This window comes from Tribolium castaneum, chromosome 4 (genome assembly GCF_031307605.1).
Source record: "Tribolium castaneum strain GA2 chromosome 4, icTriCast1.1, whole genome shotgun sequence".
Lineage (NCBI taxonomy): Eukaryota > Metazoa > Arthropoda > Insecta > Coleoptera > Tenebrionidae > Tribolium > Tribolium castaneum.
In genome coordinates, this window is record NC_087397.1 from 1,134,755 (window position 1) to 1,152,729 (window position 17,975).

The 17,975-nt window shown below is 35.8% G+C and overlaps 1 protein-coding gene across 13 annotated transcripts in view; it reads left to right on the top strand.

Moving 5' to 3' along the window:
* The window catches only part of mub (mushroom-body expressed), a 63,438-nt gene extending 46,809 nt beyond the window's left edge, over positions 1-16,629 (top strand). For 2 of the 13 annotated variants that reach the window (XM_064356046.1, XM_015985512.2), the window contains 8 exons: positions 4,698-4,826; positions 6,398-6,454; positions 6,505-6,621; positions 7,034-7,303; positions 7,677-7,952; positions 9,918-10,011; positions 10,085-10,361; positions 11,746-12,703. In XM_064356046.1, coding sequence (XP_064212116.1) covers positions 4,749-4,826; positions 6,398-6,454; positions 6,505-6,621; positions 7,034-7,303; positions 7,677-7,952; positions 9,918-10,011; positions 10,085-10,361; positions 11,746-12,082 — 1,506 coding nt within the window. In that variant the 5' untranslated portion in view covers positions 4,698-4,748 and the 3' untranslated portion in view covers positions 12,083-12,703. The other 11 variants (XM_008192135.3, XM_008192138.3, XM_964518.5 and 8 more) reach the window with 11 other exon arrangements.
* The last annotated feature ends 1,346 nt before the right edge of the window (positions 16,630-17,975 follow it).

The following is a 17,975-nucleotide window of genomic DNA, read 5'->3' on the forward strand; positions in this document are numbered from 1 at the left end:
AAAGGTGAAAAAATTTAATTTTTTTAAACTTCATTCTATCATAGTTTTTTGGATTTTTATATACCTTTACATTCCTTTAGAGTTGTTAAAAGCCTAAAAAAAGTCCATATGTTCGATTTATTGATGTTTCATTTTTTCAATTTTTGTCGAGATTTTGGTCGATTTCGGGTACCTGGATCATTTATCGAGCAATAACTCCAGAACTATTAGAAATAACCCTGTGAAGTGTACTGTCGTTGGAAAGCTCTGTTAATTATCCATCTTTCTCAAAAAAGATCTTTGTTCTCCGATTAATAGTTTTCGAGAAAATTGCAAATAAAAGGAAAACAATTGGTACAATTTAAAAAAAATTGTAACTAAAAATCTATTAAGAATCTATCGATTTTTTTAACGTCAAGCGATTTCCCAGATTATTTTACATATATTAGAGTCAAAATAGTTTCACTTTTTCGAATAGTATTTATTGCCGTAATTTATTTTATTTTAATTATTTGAATGAAATAGCAAACCTGTTCTAGCACAAGTTTTCTACAAATGCAAGATGTACTAGATTTTTTAATGTTTATTTTTTAAGATATCTACTAAAGAATCACTCGATTTATTTAAGAATTTTTTTTTCAAAAACGTAACCAATTTTTTTTCACTTTTTTCTAAAATCTTACGTTGTGTTTGACTTTTTTCAAAGACCTTTTTTTGTATTGTGTACTATTTATTTTTCGTAAATTGCTATAATATGACAAACCATTATAAAGGAACTTTGACGAAAACTAAAAATCGGATCAATTGATTAAAATAAAATATTTAAGCCGATTTTTACTAGATATTTTTTCCGCCCCTCTTGCCTATACGTAAATATGCCTCTGATTTTATTAAAAACTGAGATAACTGATTTTTTCTGCGTACAGGAAGAGTGAAAAGTTTCCAGCAGCCAATAATGGCTCACTTAAGAGTGAAATATTTTATTACCTCTTGATGTTTTCGAGCTCGAAATTCCCCTATGAATATCAAATTGTGAATATTTTATCGCGGAGTTTCGGTTTCGGGAGTTAGCTAAACGTCAAGTTTTCACTCCAAAATCATTGTAAAAGAAATTGTAAGCCTTTAAAAGTTGCCATTCTATTACTTAGTGCCAGTCGAGGAGAAAATTCCACTTAATTATCGCGAAACATAAAGTTAAAGTGAGTTGGGAACTCAAACACGGAAAAAGAAAATTCCATGTCACAAGGTCCGCTTAATTAAATTGTCTATTATTTACCGTATTATTTTTGGCTTGTGATCGATGGAAATATTATTTCCAAATTTCCAAATAGCAGACAATGAATTTGGGTGTTGGAATTAAGTGGATACGTGTTGTAAATAAGCGCAGATGGGGCCAGACAGACATTGGAAGCGGCGTCGTTGGAGCATTACCAAAAGGACTCGGATTTTCTAAGATCACACCATTTCATTCTCATCAAGAGGGTTCCAGTAATAAATGAAGCAATTTACACGTTCAACAAGATTGATACTTCGAATCTTATGGATTTCTGGGTTTCAGTCACTCGTTTAACACTTTTCGAACTTGATGAAAATTTATTTTTGCCATTTTCTGTTGGCTCCTTTTAATTATATTTGATTTTTTGCAACTTTTAGAGACAGTCAGGAGGTTGTGTACTCTCACACATGCATGAATGGTTATGAAAGGGGAAATGGAACGGCTGCTGCAGAAGCATCGAACCATTATAAAAACGAAATAGAAAAAGAGATCAAATGTGTCACATAGACGATAAAAATCCCAACTTGTGTTACCTTCGAGTAAATATGGCACAACGATGAAAGATGTTCTACGGCATCGCGCAATTTGCAACTTCTCATTTTTTGCGATGAATATTCGATTCCGGGCTCATTTCCGGAATCGAAGCCTCAAAAGGAACGCAGGGATAATACCTACGTTTTTAAATTGTTTGTTTGAAATGATGACACTCTTCCACCGAATTGTAGATATTTCGGGATACGTTCGTGGCAGTTTGAGTTTTTAATTGAATAAACTTGTTTCAGTTAGTTTAAATTGTCATTTATTTTCTACATTTAACCGAATTTTTGTTTATTTGATAAACACTAACAGTTTTCACTGGAGTGTTTTTTGTGAATAAAAATGCGTGGATAATATTTACATTTTGTAATTTTCCCAAGTAAATTATTGTGTGGTACAGAGATGAATGGATCTCCCTTGACAGTTTTATTTTTGAAGAAAATATACCGAGCAAAATAAACACTTAAAGGCAAGAGTTAATTTAAATAATAATCAGAAGGATGTTTACTTTGCATTCATTATTACGTTTAAGCACAAGGCAACTAAAGTACACACGTATTTCCTTGATGATTATACCCCTGCTGTTTTCGCATTTTTAATTTTTAAATTACTGTCAATATCTACCAAATTGTAAGTGTTCGGTTTCTGGTATTAAAGCATCACTCACATTTTAATGGTCAAGGCAAATACCTTCATAAAATTGAAAAAAAAAAATTTAACTTACTCTATCACAGTTTTTTGGACTTTTGTATGCCTTTACATTCCTCTAGAGTTGTTCAAAGTTTAAAAAAAGTTTATATGTTTCATTTTTTGATGTTTGATTTTTTCAATTTTTGTCAAAATTTTGGTCGATTTCGGATACCCGGATCATTTATCGAGCAATAAATCCGGAACTATTAGAGATAACCCTATGAAGTGTATTATCGTTGGAAAGCTTTTTTGATTATCTATTTTTCTCAAAAAAGGTCATTGTTCTCCGACTAATAATTTTCGAAAAAATTGCAAATAAAAGGAAAACAATTGGTAAAATTTAAAAAAATTTGTAACTAAAAAACTATTAAGAATTTATCGATTTTCTCAACGCCAATCGATTTCCCAGATTATTTTACATATGTTAGAGTGAAAATAGTTCCACTTTTTTGAAAAGTATCGCTGTAATTTATTTTATTTTAATTAGAAAAATGGTGCATGCGCCGAGTTATTTTTTAAAAAAATTCATAACTCAAAAACTAAAAGTCGTAGAGCAAAACGGTTTGTTCCAGTGAATTTAGCGGCACATTTTCTGTATTATACCAACTTTTCACGAGATTTAAAATTTTAATTCTTTTTGCTAAAATTTCCTGAGTAATACACCTACCTACCTTCAAAAAGGTGAAAAAATTAGATTTTTTTTTAACTCATTCTATCATAGTTTTTTTGACTTTTATATGCCTTTACATCCGTCTAGAGTTGTTGAAAGACCAAAAAAAGTTCATATGTTCGATTTTTTTAATTTTTGTCGAGATTTTGGTCGATTTCGGGTACCTAGATCATTTATCGAGCAATAACTCCAGAGCTTTTAGAAATAACCCCCTGAAGTGTATGATTGTTGTAAAGCTTTTTTAATTATCTATCTTTCTCAAAAAAGATCATTGTTCTCCGACTAATAATTTTCGAGAAAATTGCAAATTAAAGGTAAACAATTGGTAAAATTTAAAAAATTTGTAACTAAAAAACTATTAAGAATTTATCGATTTTCTCAACGCCAATCGATTTCCCAGATTATTTTACATATGTTAGAGTCAAAGTAGTTTCACTTTTTTGAATAGTTTCGCCGTAATTTATTTTATTTTAATTCGAAAAATGGTGGATGCGCCAAGTTATTTTTCAAAAAATTCATAACCCAAAAACTAAAAGTCGTAGAGCAAAACAGTTTGTTCCAGTGAATTGAGCGGCTCATTTTCTGTATTATACCAACTTTTCACCAGATTTAAAATTTTGATTTTTTTGCTAAAATTTCACTGTTCACCGACTAATAGTTTTTGAGAAAATTGCAGATAAATGCAAAAACTGGTTTAAAAAATTCATAAAAAAAATTATAACTCAAAAACTAGAAGTCGTAAAACAAAACGGTTTGTTCCAGTGAATTCAGCGGCTCATTTTCTGTGTTACAACAACCTTTTACGAGATTTAAAATTTTTATTTTTTTTGCATAAAATTTTAATGGTTAGGGTAAAAATTGAAAAAAAATTTTAAAGGAATTTTCAAAAATTGAAAAAAAATTTTTTTAACACACTCTAGCAAAGTTTTATGGACTATTTTATGCTTTAACAACCCACTGGAGTTGTTAAAAGTCTAAAAAAAGTCCATGCGTTCTATTTTTTGCAATTGCGTTTCCCTAAACTGGAAACTATTGTGTCTGGAAGCACAAATCTCGTTTTGCTAATAGGTCAAACCACTTTGGTCGAATCGATAACTTCAAATATCCGCGCGCATCCACTCTCGGTGGGTAATTTAGCTTTCAGAACACCATCAGTTGGCAGCATTGTCGAATGAAGCACGTGGAGAGCAAGCGACGGCGTTTCCAAGCTCCCGAATAATTTAATTTTTTACCTGTTTGTGGGTTCAAAGTGAGTGTTTTTAGTATCTAGGGCACTTTTAATCAATGCCATTGTTTGAATGGCATTTAGCCCCCATGTAGAGCTGTCACAATAGCCCAGAATTGGCTACGACGCGGATGACTTAGTGGTTATGTAGATGGTTGTGTTGTAGTTGTTTCATCCTGTTAAGTTTACATTTTTTTGAACTTTGTAAGGCCATTTCCGTCTTTGCAACAATGAACGCACTTTCTTATCGGATTAGCGTTAGTTTGGTTGTTGGCTGCTGGTGGCTGACCATTGGATTAACTATTGTGTGTTTGTTACAGAATTGAACCCAAAAACCTACCCCTTCGCCCTGACCCCCGTTTCGCAAGACCATGGATATGGATAATAAAAATATGATAAACGATGACTCGAATGTCACGCTCACGATTAGGCTTATTATGCAAGGAAAGGTAGGATCTGTTGTGTGTTTTTTGTTTAAATTTGTGGTTTATTGTTCCCAATAAAACGAGCTTTTCGTTACGTAAACGCAAGAACAAGGGATTATTGACTTAAGTTGCATAATGGCAAAGGAATTTCATTTTTACTCCCGAGGTCAGCGGTTGTAATCCCAAGTAAATGAAAAAAGCGTTCGAAATAATTCAGAAATATGGTATTAAAGTTAATTGAAACCTTTATGTACCTCGTAATTGGATTGGATTTTTACTTAGAAGCCCGACATGTACTTGCCAACGCAAAATTAGTTTTCATATTTTGTTAGATTTCCTGTAGGTAAAATAGAGCACTCGTGAGATAATGTAAAATCAATACTCTTCCCGCTCTGTTCAATACAATTCGAACGCGGAGATTACGCGGTTATCAAAGAATGTACCGACTTAAATAAACCGAATTAATTGATATTTATTCATTGCTTTGATGGTACTCCAAATTCTCCCGTGTCAACATTACTTAGATTAATTTAAATGCATTATGTATAAAGCACTCGTTTAATAATTCATACCGAGCCTATGTGTGATCGTATGCTATTGTCTTAAGTGCCAAGCCATTTATAGTTTAATTATAGATTGATACAGAGCTCAAAACAACACAGTCTGGGTCAATCACTAGAATCATTGCCAAGATATTCGTGATGCGCTCCTAAGATACACGATGTAACACCGCTGCTTGAGTAATATTTACAACAAACCAATGAACTTGCACGTTGGAATTGCCCAAGCCAACAGAAAAACAACAATACAAATATTCAGCGCGCCGCTAAATCAAAATTACAGCTAAGTTTGTTTCTTTTCGGTTTTAATCACAGAGAATGTGTGACAGCCGTTACTCTGTTTATTGTTAAAACCAGATGCTTCTGCAAATGGTGATTACGAACGCGATGCTTCATTTCAATCACAACTTCCTGCATTCTGGGAAAGGCGATAAGTTTGCGATTTTTTTGGAAAAAACTATCAACTAAAATACTAGTGTTTTCGTGTTATTGATTGCAACAAATTTTCCAGATTTAGGGCGAGAATTAAAAAATTAATGGCAATTAAGTAGTTGGAGCAAGCAATTAGATTGTCATTCTTTACGTAAAAACTATTTAATAAATAAATTTCCATGTTGAGGTTGCGCATATTTCAGGAGATAAGGAGCAGGTCGTGTATTTCATGACAAAACATTCGAATAATAGCTTCCGTGCTGTTCTATTTTTATTTTGAAGCCTCTGTCCGAGCGCTGGAGCGAATGTTTTTTATAGTATGATATCCCAAAACTGCGAACAGAGTGAAAATTCCAAAAGTATTTCTGAAATAAAATAGATTAGTCTTGGCGACATTCCTGGCCGGGAATGTGCGGGCAAACCAATAGTAAAATAATAGAAAATTTGAGTTGTTTATGAGGGTCAACTTTTAAAATACGTGAAATGGGAGAACGCCACACTTAATAAAAATGACAAATGTTTACTGGCAGGATTGTTTTGATGTTGTAACGGATAATTAGCGATGAGTCAAACATATGTGAAGTTGTTTGTTTCTGATTGTAGGAAGTGGGCAGTATCATAGGCAAAAAAGGAGAAATTGTGAAAAGATTTAGGGAAGAGGTGAGTGGCTAGTTTGATAAATCGGCGGTTTAATCGTGTTTTGTCCACAGTCTGGTGCCAAAATAAACATATCTGACGGGTCGTGCCCTGAACGTATTGTAACAGTAACGGGATCAACCAATGCAATTTTTAAAGCTTTCACACTAATTTGTAAAAAATTCGAGGAGGTAAGTTTTCTATTCTAATGAATGATAATTATTTTGGAACATCCCGCATTGTTTAAACAATCCCCTTTGAAGAGGATTCCAAATCCGAAATGTATTAATTGTTGACTATAAAATCAAGAGCATGAATTGGTAATTCCGGATTTGCTCGATTGGTCTCCCAATGACGAGAAAGCATAACGCTAGGAGTGATTTTGTTGATTCCGGTGATTTCCGGCGAGGTCGCTCCGGCCGCGTTTGAATCAACAAAGTCGGTGATCCTCTGTGCGGAGATTATGAGATCTGAGGGAGCCGATTTATAACCGAATTTATGTTTAGTTCTAGCCGATAGGTAGTAGTTGGCATAGTAGTAATTCGTATAGTGTGTATTTGTGCATTTGTTAATGTGGTGTTGTGTTGTGATGGGATCCCTCAGTGGTGTTCCCAGTTCCAGGACATAAATAGTGGAGGTAGCGGTGTACCAAGACCTCCGATTACGTTGCGACTCATCGTACCTGCAAGCCAATGTGGATCTCTCATCGGTAAAGGAGGGTCCAAAATCAAAGAAATTAGGGAGGTCACGGGCGCCTCCATCCAGGTCGCCTCCGAAATGCTGCCCAACTCGACGGAGAGGGCCGTCACCATTTCCGGAACCGGAGAAGCAATCACGCAGTGCATTTATCACATCTGTACCGTTATGCTCGAGGTAACTTGCCCAAAAAACGCATTTCTCCCTCAAATTAATCCTGGAGCAAGTACCAAAGCTGTCCGGACTTCATGTAGTAAAATAAAGCGTTTTTTTTATTAAATTCTTTTATCAAAACAAAAGATTTTGCCTATTTGTTAAAAAAATGAGTGTCCACGCTGCTTGCTCCTGGGCCAAATGATGAGAAAGGCAGTCGCAAGGGATGGTCTGTGCGGGCGTCGGCGGCGCCGAGCCCAAGCACCTTGGGCCCCAAGTCCGCACCGACGGTGGCCCGATGTGCGCCAGATTATGAGAGCTGATGTTTGTTCCTCTCGAAAAAATCGGAACGTTTTGTTTGCACGTTAAAAAAACTTGTGTTTGTTATTGTTCGCAGTCCCCTCCCAAAGGAGCAACCATCCCCTACCGCCCCAAACCCCAAGTGGGTGGCCCCGTGATCCTGGCCGGCGGACAAGCCTATACCATCCAAGGCAACTACGCCGTTCCTGCCCATACAGATGTAAGTAGTTCAGTAATGACTCCTTTACTTCCCCCCTTGCCCCTCGGCCATCCGCTGGCTGCTGTGGCGCCAGCGGCTCCGCTCATGCCGCTCGAGCCGCTCAAGAACGGACACTTGCAGGCAGCCCTTCCGCCCGCGCATCTTTTGCCAGATGTAAGTTAATCGTATTGGTGCTCCCCCCTCTCTATCTCTCTCTTTATTATTTTTTATTTTACAAGTGTCCCTGCAAATTGTTGGTTTTTCGTTTGGACTGTGACGAAAGCTTTGTTTTGCTGTGTTACTTTTGTCTTGTTTTTTACTCTCTGTCGTGACACCACACAAGCTTTGTACGGTTGTGATTGTAGCTTTTTCACTGAACTAACTAGTGGGTTCAGCTGATAATGCCGACAGTGGCACGTGTTTTCCTTAGGTGAAGTAGTTAGATGTTTTGGTTATACAGTAGATTTGATGTTTTAGGACAGAATAATGTAAATAGCAAAAATCTGTTAGCCAAGAAAACGATTTGTGCACGCATGTCCACAACTGTTTTGAAATGAAGAAAAATAAATTAAAAATTAAAAAAAATCTTGAAACTCGTTTCTTCTCTAAATTGGCGGATTTTTAAATACATATTAAACATAATATTAATATTTTTAACAAAAGATATTGAATTATTGATACAATGAATACGCCTGAGCATTGTATAAGAAAATAATGCAAAGAATTCTTAATTATATTACATAGGCCGACATATGAAAATTTTTATAGCTCCTAAATTTAGAAGCATTCGCATTTTTTTCTATCACATCTGAATTTTCTACAATTCAGACAACTTTTATTGTTACTTTAAAACATTTATTCTAACAAAGAAAGTATCAATTAGAAGTGTTGTATTACTATTATTTTGAGTGATATGTTTTACGTGATTTTTTAAGGATTGCGTCTACAATTTTCACAAGTTCATAAAACTTGAGTAAATAACGATCAGGCTTACCGTCTGGTTTTTAATAAAATATAATATTTAAAAATAAATTAAATGATTTTTTGGCGCTTTTACTTTTTTACCTACCCAAAAATCCTGAGAAACGGCGCACAATTGACCATAAAAACAATTTCGTAACGATTACTATTCGATTAGAGTATGGCTTGTGATATAAAATTTGTAATTATTTTATCAAAAATTTGGGTATTTAATGACATGAGGTCGTGTTCCTGTGGCTAACAGAGTATTCCTTTTGTGGATTGAAATAAAAACATGTTTTACTAAACAATGTATCTGTTGTACTGTGGCTTTGTGCTGCTCTGCGAACATATGATTTAATAAAATCAGCGTTTCGGAATTTCAAAAATACGATTTAATTAAAGCGAGCAATCTTTTGTTTGTATTTTTTTCTTTATCGTCATTGTTATGTTCTGCCTAATATTACACTACACGTGGTGAAATCATTAATTGCAGTTCTGTTGCATGTGTAGGGTTTTTTAGGCTATTAGCTGCTTTTATGACGATTTTTCATTGCATATGAAACTATGTTCTTCAGTTTGTTCTTCGTATTTTGAAATAGCTGCTTCTGCTAACAACTTTAACAATATGTACAAGCTTCTTCGTTATTGTTTTTTATGAACGTGAAATTTTGTCGTTTATATTTCTCGAATTAATGTTGCACATGCATGTCACTTGATTTTTTCATGAGGGACACCATACGATTGATTTTTGCCGAGGGGCGGCAAGTTCTTTCAATTATTGACAAGATTTTTCACTTTTTTATTTCGCAAACCGATCGATGTTTAATGTTTCAACAGTGTTTCTTGCGTTATTGAAACGGGATCATTTAAAAATAACGAGCAATTCTGGGGAATTGCAGGTAAACTACGATGAATTATTAATGATGTAAGTGGCTTGTTGAGATAGTCAAGTTCACGTCAGATCTGTATTAAGTGTTTTATTGGAAAACGGGTCGTTAGCTTATATTTCGTTAATTGACGGTAAGAAGCGAGGTTTTATCGGTCAAATCATGCACACATAGGTCATATTAATGATTAATCGCTCTGATGTAGTGTAGTAATTAAGCAGCAATGCCTGGGATTAGCGTGCAGCCGAACTCGTGTGTTTAAATTCGGACGTATGATTGTTTGTTCCAGATGAGTGCACTTGGTAAAAGTCCTCTCGCAGGACTAGCAGCCTTAGGACTAGGAGGCCTTGCACCGACCAACACTGGTGGATTAAATCCAGCAGGTGCGTTTTATTTCGTAGTTTTTTTGTTAAAAAATTATGGCAATTGTATGGAAAAATAAAAATGTTGGTTTAGCGTTGGCAGCTCTCGCCGGATCTCAGCTTCGAACGTCAAACTCCCGAAACCAGCAAAATTCCAATCAGCAAACCCACGAGATGACCGTTCCGAACGAGCTAATCGGTTGCATTATTGGCAAGGGCGGTACAAAGATCGCCGAAATCCGGCAGATTTCCGGAGCGATGATCCGCATATCGAACTGTGATGACCGTGAAAGTGGCGTTACCGACCGTACAATTACCATCTCTGGCAATCCGGATGCGGTGGCTTTAGCGCAGTATCTCATCAATATGAGGTTAGTGGTGCGATTTTTGTTGCGCGGGTTTCGCATACGGAAGTTTTTTTTTTTGCCGAACCAAAAACAGGTCGGTTTGGTTTTTGGTTTCGGTGGTGGATTAGCATCGAGACATTTTACCCAATGTCCCGTCTCCTTGCCGATTATTAACTGCTTTCCATAATTTATCAATGATGTGTGATGATGTGGTGATTTGGTCGAGTGGGTGTGAGAGGCGTTATTTAGGGTTTTGACAAGAAGAGGAGGATTTTTGGACCGAGGACGGGGAATTGCAAATTTATCTATCCCGATTTATCATTTGATGTGTTCTTGGAATCCTAGAAATCATTGGCTTTACCTTCTTCCTGTTATCCATTAAATCGAAAGCAGGGGAATCCTCCCAATCGCTCATTTTCCGCTCAGGCCACTGTATTCACTTTTTTGACACAGTCCAAGCGTTATTAACAATCTGCAGTATGAAGCAGAGTCGACTGTTTTTTATAAAAATTGATTAGACAAATAAATTTGTTTTTTTTTAACGTAACAAGGTAGAAATGTTCAAATTATTATCAACCAAGACGGTAGGGGAGTTTTTTTTCGATTTTGGAGCAAGTACGTAAGTTAATTCTGTTATTTTATTGGTTGATACTGTTGTTAAATTATTATTATAAGATGTTTTTTTATATATTCTCGTTTAAATTGCTTGCTTCCTTCTCACCGATGTGATAACATCGAAATGTTAATATTACTTTTACTTCCATATATAACTTTTTGCCCTAATTTCTTTAATTATTTATATTTTTTGTTTAAAAATGAATAAAATAAACAACAGTAAAACACATTTTTAAAAATCGTCGTGCAGCTAACTTTGGGAGAATGACCCCTATATTTTGGTCCTGTTTAAATCTCAATAACACATCATCTGATCCAGCATCCTGTTTATTTTATTTTGTTTATCGTCCTTTTATTCAGTTTAGTGTAGTTTCAAAATGCAGATGCAAAATTTTCCTAGCAATTCAGTGAATGAAAGGACGGATTAGTCCTTAGTTAATGCCTTTTTCCAGCCAGCTGCCGCGTCCAGTCTTCAAACTGTTGTTGCCTTTGAATTACTAAGTCTCCCTTTGCTCTGTCTGTTTAAGTCAAAATTTAATACTTTTATTTTGTAGTTAACTTGAAAGAAATTGGTCGTCGGCAGTAAACGATCGGGATCAAAATTGAGCGAGTCGTTCCTGCTTTAGTTGTTATGTATTTGAGTTTGAAATAAATCGTTCGCGTGAGCCGGTGTTTTGCTGTGTTGTCCGTTCAGACTGGAGCTTGACTGAGTGCAGCAGAGGCAATGTACAAGAACCTCCCGACCGTTGATCACTGCAATCATTACAATCCTGGTTTCTGTGTGTTTCCCCAGTGTTGAGCTGCAGAAAGCTAACCTTGAGGCCCAAAATTCTCCTAGCACTGGCGGGTCCAGCCAGTCCTCCACCGCTGCCTCTCCCCTGGCCAGTGCCATTCCTCTAGCCCAACTCTTGGCCAAGCCGGGTGCCCTCAACGCATTGACGAGCCTCAGTGCGCTGGGCGGTTTAACCGAATTGTTGGGCGGGCAGGCAGGCGCTCCTCCTGTCCAGACCACCGGCGTTCACCGCACCCACAAGAGCTACACTCCTCGGCTCCGTTCTCCGGGCGGCAGTGGCGGGCCTTCCGAGGGCTCCAAGCTCAAGAGCGAGAGGAACAAGTTCAATCCTTATTAATGGACCTGCGCCTCTAACCTTCTCAAAGACACTACTTTTTACAAATTTACTGCTTTCTTTATTTTTCGTTACTTTATACGGCCCGGGAAGGGAGCACGAAGTACTCGGCTCGATATTGTGAGGAGATAACTGATAATTCACTTTAATTTTTTATCGACGGTTTAAGTTTTCTGGCAGAGCTTGGCGCGTGCTGGATTTATTTATATCATGTAACTAATTACATAGACTTCGTTATTATGTGTTTCTTTGCGATTAGTACTTGCTGAGATACAATAGAGATAGTTTTGTACAAAATTCGATGCCTGTTTTGTAGGCAGCTTTGTTGTTGACATATCAGCAGCATTAAGATTTTAAAGATATCTGTGTGTTTTCTATAGATTTTCGACCCTTCTCAAAGAGCTTTTCAATATTTAAGTTTAAAACAACGTAAATCATACAATAATGAGTAAGCATTCATATACATAAGTGTTTGTTTAGAATCTAAGTTTGTTTTTATGTAGGTCGTTCTCTTTAGAGACCTTAATTTTATATTAGTGTCTACAACTTAAGATTTCAGTGTATTTACATAGAGACCAATACATTATGTGTGTTTAATAAAATTTTCTTTATTAAAAGTACAAAGCATAGCTCGATTTTTCCGATTTTCAAAAGAGTGTGAAAGTTGTAATTTGGTTTGTGTGTCCATCTCCTAAGCCTGCTAACAGACCGATGCCTTACCAATCAATCCAGGCAAGAAGAATCACATTCCTGGTAAGCTTGACCATCCATTTTTCCTATCGATGCCTAAACTCTAAATTTAAACGAACTAAACATCACTTTGGCCTACTCCAAATTGGTGTTTCCTGTTAATATTTGCTTTCAACACCTTTTTAACCGTAGGTTTGTTTCCTGTCTAATCCGGATTAACGACATTCTTGAGTAGATTAGACTTTTAGTACATGTGGGGTGAACCGGGAGCGACTTGGTACACTCGAAAAAAGCGACTCTTTATTAAAAAAAAAAATTAATAAAAATATTTACCGAATGAATAGAACTTTTCAGCGGATTTTCGAGCGGTACTCGAACTTCTATTCATTCCGTTGCAAAATCTCAGCCACTGTCCCAAGTCTTTTAAACGATATTATCCGATTTCTACAATCAATTAAAAAAACAAGTTATATTTCATAATTCATAAGTGTGGTGATAAAGACATCCGACTGAGTTAAAAGTTTCTGTGCTCTCTTTTGCTACTTTTGATCATTTTTTTTTTGTAATTTATTCAGAGTAAAACGGCAGACCTTGCAACATTTAACGAACTAACAAATAAATTAAATACAACATTGAAAAAATTTGTATTCATTTTTAAAATGTCATTTACTCAAACATTATCAACTTTTGCATTATTTTATTTTAACAGTTAGCGCCAAAAAATTAAACAACTTTGATTATTACAAGTAGAAAACCAATTACTTGCAAAATTCGTTTTTGGTGTCAATTTAATTTTCTGTTAATTTTTTTGCACACTTTGTAAACTTTCAGTCCTTTTATCGAGTGTATTTATCAAGTGACTTTCGTGAAATTTGCGGGGTGTGCCAAAGACAGTCCGAAAGTTGTAATTCCGGTGCTGTTTTTGGGCTTCCCTGTATTTGTCGAGCTGTGTGTTATTGGATTTTCTGTTTGGCAGGATATCGATGGAGACTGCAGGCTTGCCGATGCCAGGCTACCACTACATTGCTCCGAACCACATTGTAAAGGCCCCGATCCATTAACTGAACTGGCCCTGGCATCAAGAATACTTGGTGCCACCCACTGATCCCCAATCTCAATGGTATTTCAGATAATACCGTGTAAATTAGGTCTGATCTGTGAAAACTACAATTACTGACAATATTGTCATTAAATTATGATGGAAACTTTACAAAAAAAGATTGGTAATGGGGAACAAGCCAAAGATTCGTTATTTTTAATTTTTTACAATGATATAACGTATTTATATATATTTAGATACAATCAGAAATTGACTATTTACTGTCTGTTAGCGGTTTCGTAGTTGAATTTGTTTAGTTGTTTGACGCGAAAGTTTGGATTGTTGGAGCAGTTGAACTGCTCGCAAGACCTTTTTCGGATTATACTTTGCAAGTTATTACCCTCCTCCACCAAAGAACGACAACCAAAGTTTAAGTAGCTCACCATTCCTGCTAGTGACGGAATAAGTGCCAAAATGTAAATAGTTATCGCGATTCCCGCGCGGTGCCGCGGCTTGTTCAGACTTTGAGATTATTATTTTCGAATCGAACTAGAAATTAGTTGTAAATACGGCGGGACAATAACTTTCAAGGTATATTATGCGTTTTAGTTACGTTGCAAATATAGTATTTATTTATAGCGATTTGATTATTTATTGGTTTGCCTGGAGGAATGGGCGAGACGCCCGTCTGGCGTTATCATATCAATCGCGTTGGCTTATCATGGTTGTACATATCAGTATTTAGCTGCGGGGCGAGTGTTTGGCCCATTCCCCGCTTGTGATCAAGTTAACCGAGTTGGTATTAAGATCGCTGTGCAATACGAGATTGTTTGCATTTTTACATTGGGCTGTGCATGTTAATTAAGTATTCGTTGTTTGCGTATTCTTCCTCGGACAAGGAGATTTTGTGCCAAATTGACTCTTCCCTTTGCTCATGCCGTCAATGCTCACATCTAAATTTTTACGGTTGCAAACAGTCTATTTGTGGTTAGTGGTAGCTCACTGTGATCACGTCATGTAATAACGATGCACTGTCGAATAATAAATAATTAAGGTAGTGCGTAATTACTGAGCTGTACTTATGGACAGGTAAAGGCTACCCGTGAACGGTTTTTTGTTAGTTTCACCAACAGAACTGGCTTGTTATTTAGTCGTAGTGATGTAATCTAGTCTATTATTTACTAACATTTTTCATGTTTATTATTGATGTAGTTTTATTCGATCTAAACGTTTGACTATAATGGGGACAATCTATTGTTATCCCTTTGTGTTACTGAGTGTTCTTAAAATAGATTATTGATGTCGGTGTGCGGCCGCTCACCGCTTCTCCTTCGATTTTGGCGGGAAGGGGCAGCGATGCGGTTGGGGCACGCCGGCAATAAGCAGTAATGTAATCATGTGCCAAATAAATGGATCAAGAGTTTTTCATATTCGAGACACATGTACAAAATTGTGTTTGTTTGGAATTTTTAAATAAGAACTCCATGTTTCAAATAGGACTAGCGAACAACTTATTAGTAGCTAGTTTAGGGTTTCAATAACTGTTTTATGATTTTGAGTGTGACACTTTTCTCAAGAGATGCTTCGGTAGTGTTGCAATACTCAATCATTACGAGGGGGTTACTTAATACATGTTGGCTGCCCTGCTCGTGTGTAGACGAGGCGTAGGACTTAGCAGGGGCCTTATGTCGGCTATATCATAGTTGTCGTGTTGTGCAGGCAATCAACGGTTAGCTTTGTCTGTAGCGTAACGCTGACAGCACTCTCAGTGCCAAATGTGGTAGTTCTAAACGCAAAAACCAACAAAAAAATTAGGAGAAGTATATTTTGAATTTTTCTACGATAGCGTGACTGATTCGCATCACAACCATTGGTCACACGGTGACGCGCCCTGAATTTCAACAAAATCACAATCAGCTAACGTGAGATATCATTTGTATAGCCTTTATTAAAACAGGGTCTTTATTATTAAGAGATTGTAAAACGTAGGTAGTTTACTGTAAAGAGAGTTTTGTCTTTGTCTTTCAAACGGTAAGCAAAAATTTCGAACAGTATTGTTTTGTGAGATTATATAATTAGTGTTGATAAGATGCCAAAATTATTTTATTCCATTTTATAGTTTTAAAGCGGTTGCCAGCACAGACAATTCGAAACGTATTTCTAAAAGAATACTTATGAAACTCAATGCAAACATATAACTTTTGTAAGGATAATTACTATCGGCAACAAATTTCAGGGTAACGTTTCGCTTTATTCTCGTTTCTTAGTAATAAAGCTGTAGATTATGTTGTATACAAATAGCAGAGATGATGCAAAATAGATTTATATGAAATATCTACCTATATGTATCGCTATTTCTAGTGCTTTTTGCTTATGGAACACAACACGACTGTATAATTGTATTAGCAGTAGAGGGCACGCTGTTACTCATCATATTTTCGGCTCGGTCAGAAATGTTACCATATCTTGGACATATCCTTCTCTAGGTGGCATTGTAATTTATTGTTGGGCCTGGAAGCGGCCTATGGGCCGCTTCCGCGGGCTTTTATTGCTCAATCTTTCGTCATCTTCATATCAGATATTAAAAATGAGTAACAGCTCGAAATATTTTGATATTGATTATAATGTTTTATGTATTATACGGATCATTCATGTAGGTTTTAAAATTAGGCAATAAAATATTATGACATGTGCGAGGCATAAAAGACAGTTTTAGACATTGCACATATCTATTGTTCTTTCCATATGCAAGATGTTTAGTATATACATATTTAGATAAGATGTTTTATGTTTGTTTTTGGTTAATAAAGTGTGAACATTACCCCCGACTTTTATTCGTACCTCCGACACACCAAAAGCAAAAAAAATATATTAGCAAAGATGAAAACGATTACTGAAGCACCAACAAAAAACTATTACTATTATCAATCAAGGATAGTTGTGTGAAAGTCCTACGTTTCTAGGATTCGTCAGTTTTTTTTGTGATAAATTTAAAAAGGTGTTTTTGTCAAAAAAAAAAAGAAATTATTTTAAAAACTAAGCAGAATCGACCATTTATTCGCATCCAAAGCCTGTGAGAAAGACTCGCCCTAGACCAGTTCTCATTCGTCCCAGGAATGACTAATTGACCAATAAAAATACAAAAATCACCTCCTACTTGCTTATCTGCTGCACAAAAAATTGCAAGACGATTGAAGCGTTTGTCATTGGATATCGGGGAGGGGATTGCACTCCCAACTGTAAAACCGACCAATCATAAGGCGATTAAAACTGAACAAAAAACTGTTGTCTGATTATTTGTAAATGTCGGCCAAACCATCTGGAATTTCGCTGTTTTCGAAGGAAATTTCAAGTTTTCTATTACACTCGAGTTCAAAAATCGTGGATAAATTGTGGATCGATTTGTTTTGATAAAGATTGATTCTCGCAATTAGTTCAATGTTCAAACTCAAAACATTTCGCAAGTTTTTCAGCAAAGACTGAATTGTTTCCAAATTTCATACCTAATTTCTGTTTTTGTTCAACCTTTTTTGACACCTACCAGGAAATATGATAGTAGCAATGAGCTTTGCTAACAATGGAAACTAAACAAACACTTTAATATACCTATGAATAATTTCACCAATTAAATTAAATTTCAAAACATTTTCTTGGGACTCACCAACAAAAAACTATTACTATTATCAATCAAGGATAGTTGTGTGAAAGTCCTACGTTTCTAGGATTCTTCAGTTTTTTTTGTGATAAATTTAAAAAAGGGTATTTTTGTCAAAAAAGAAAAATTATTTTAAAAACTAAGCAGAATCGACCATTTATTCGCATCTAAGGCCTGTGAGAAAAACTCGCCCTAGACCAGTTCTGATTCGTCCCAAGAATGAGCAATTGACCAATAAAAATACAAAAATCACCTCCTACTTGCTTATCTGCTGCACAAAAAATTGCAAGACGATTGAAGCGTTTGTCATTGGATATCGGGGAGGGGATTGCACTCCCAACTGTAAAACCGACCAATCATAAGGCGATTAAAGCTGAGCAAAAAACTGTTGTCTGATTATTTGTAAATGTCAGCCAAACCATCTGAAATTCCACTGTTTTCGAAGGAAATTTCAAGTTTTCTGTTACACTTGTGTTAAAAAATCGTAAATAAATTGTGGATCGATTTGTTTT